At 57.2% G+C, this 946-nt stretch overlaps 1 protein-coding gene across 1 annotated transcript in view; it reads right to left on the bottom strand.

The window, feature by feature from the left end:
• Window positions 1–555: 555 nt before the first annotated feature.
• OPN1SW (opsin 1 (cone pigments), short-wave-sensitive) overlaps window positions 556–946 on the bottom strand; it is a 12,889-nt gene continuing 12,498 nt past the window's right edge. Inside the window, exon 5 of the mRNA XM_015427348.1 lies at window positions 556–678. Coding sequence (XP_015282834.1) covers window positions 556–678 — 123 coding nt within the window. The remainder of the gene's footprint in view (window positions 679–946) is intronic.

Raw genomic sequence — 946 nt, 5'->3', positions numbered from 1 at the left:
ATGATACTAGGAGGCTCAGTCGGACGGAGAAGCCGGATCGGTGAGTTTCCAGTTGGTGCTCCAGTGAAATTCCATGTGAGGCAGTTCTGGGATTTTGGTGTAGTGGACTCTAATCCGGGAGAGCCGGGTTTGATTCCCCACTCCTCCACGTGCAGCTGCTGGGGTGACCTTGGGTCAGTCACAAGTTCTGTCAGAGCTGTTCTCTCAAGGGCAGTCTCTCAGCAGCCCCACCCGACCTCACAAGGGCGTCTGTTGTGGGGAGGGGGGAGTTAGTAATCCGCTCTGGGACTCGGAGTGAAGGGCGGGGTAGAGAAATCCAATCTCCTCTTCTTCTCTCTTCTCCCATCCCTGGCACCTTGGAAAAGCCAAACTGTTCTGTCCATGAAAAGGTAAGAGGCCGAACGAAGCAGATGTGGATGTCCCGGGAGGGAGAGGGAAGGGGTCTTTGCCCCCGTGAGCCACGGTGCTCGCCTGGACGCCTCGTGGCCACCGTGGGTGTGGTTGGGGATGTCTTTTGTGTGTCCTCTGCTCCTCGGTGCCCCGCGGACCGTCTCCTTAGCTGGGGCCGACCTGGCTGGAGGACACGGAGGAGACTTCGGTTTTCTGGGAGGCGCTGGAGACTTCGGACTCCTCCGCCATGGGCTTCCCGCACACCATCTCCAGGATGCAGCCTCGGAACTGGGGAAGGAGGTGAGAGGGGGTGCTTTAGAGCTGTCTGGAGCTGGGGGGGGGAGTGGGGGTCAAAGGTCACCTCCCATGCTCCCTCTAAGCCAGTGATGGCGAGCCTTTTAGAGACCGAGTGCCCAAACGGCGACCCAAAACCCACTTATTTATCGCAAAGTGCCAACACGGCCATTTAACCTGAATACTGAGGTTTTACTTTAGAAAAAACAACTCGTACATTAACTCAGGGCTATTTTTGGGCAGGAACGCACAGGAACGGAGT

The sequence above is a fragment of the Gekko japonicus genome, unplaced genomic scaffold (assembly GCF_001447785.1).
Source record: "Gekko japonicus isolate JY-2015 unplaced genomic scaffold, Gekko_japonicus_V1.1 scaffold1899, whole genome shotgun sequence".
NCBI classification, from domain to species: Eukaryota; Metazoa; Chordata; class Lepidosauria; order Squamata; family Gekkonidae; genus Gekko; species Gekko japonicus.
This window is presented reverse-complemented; position numbering and strand designations above follow the sequence as displayed.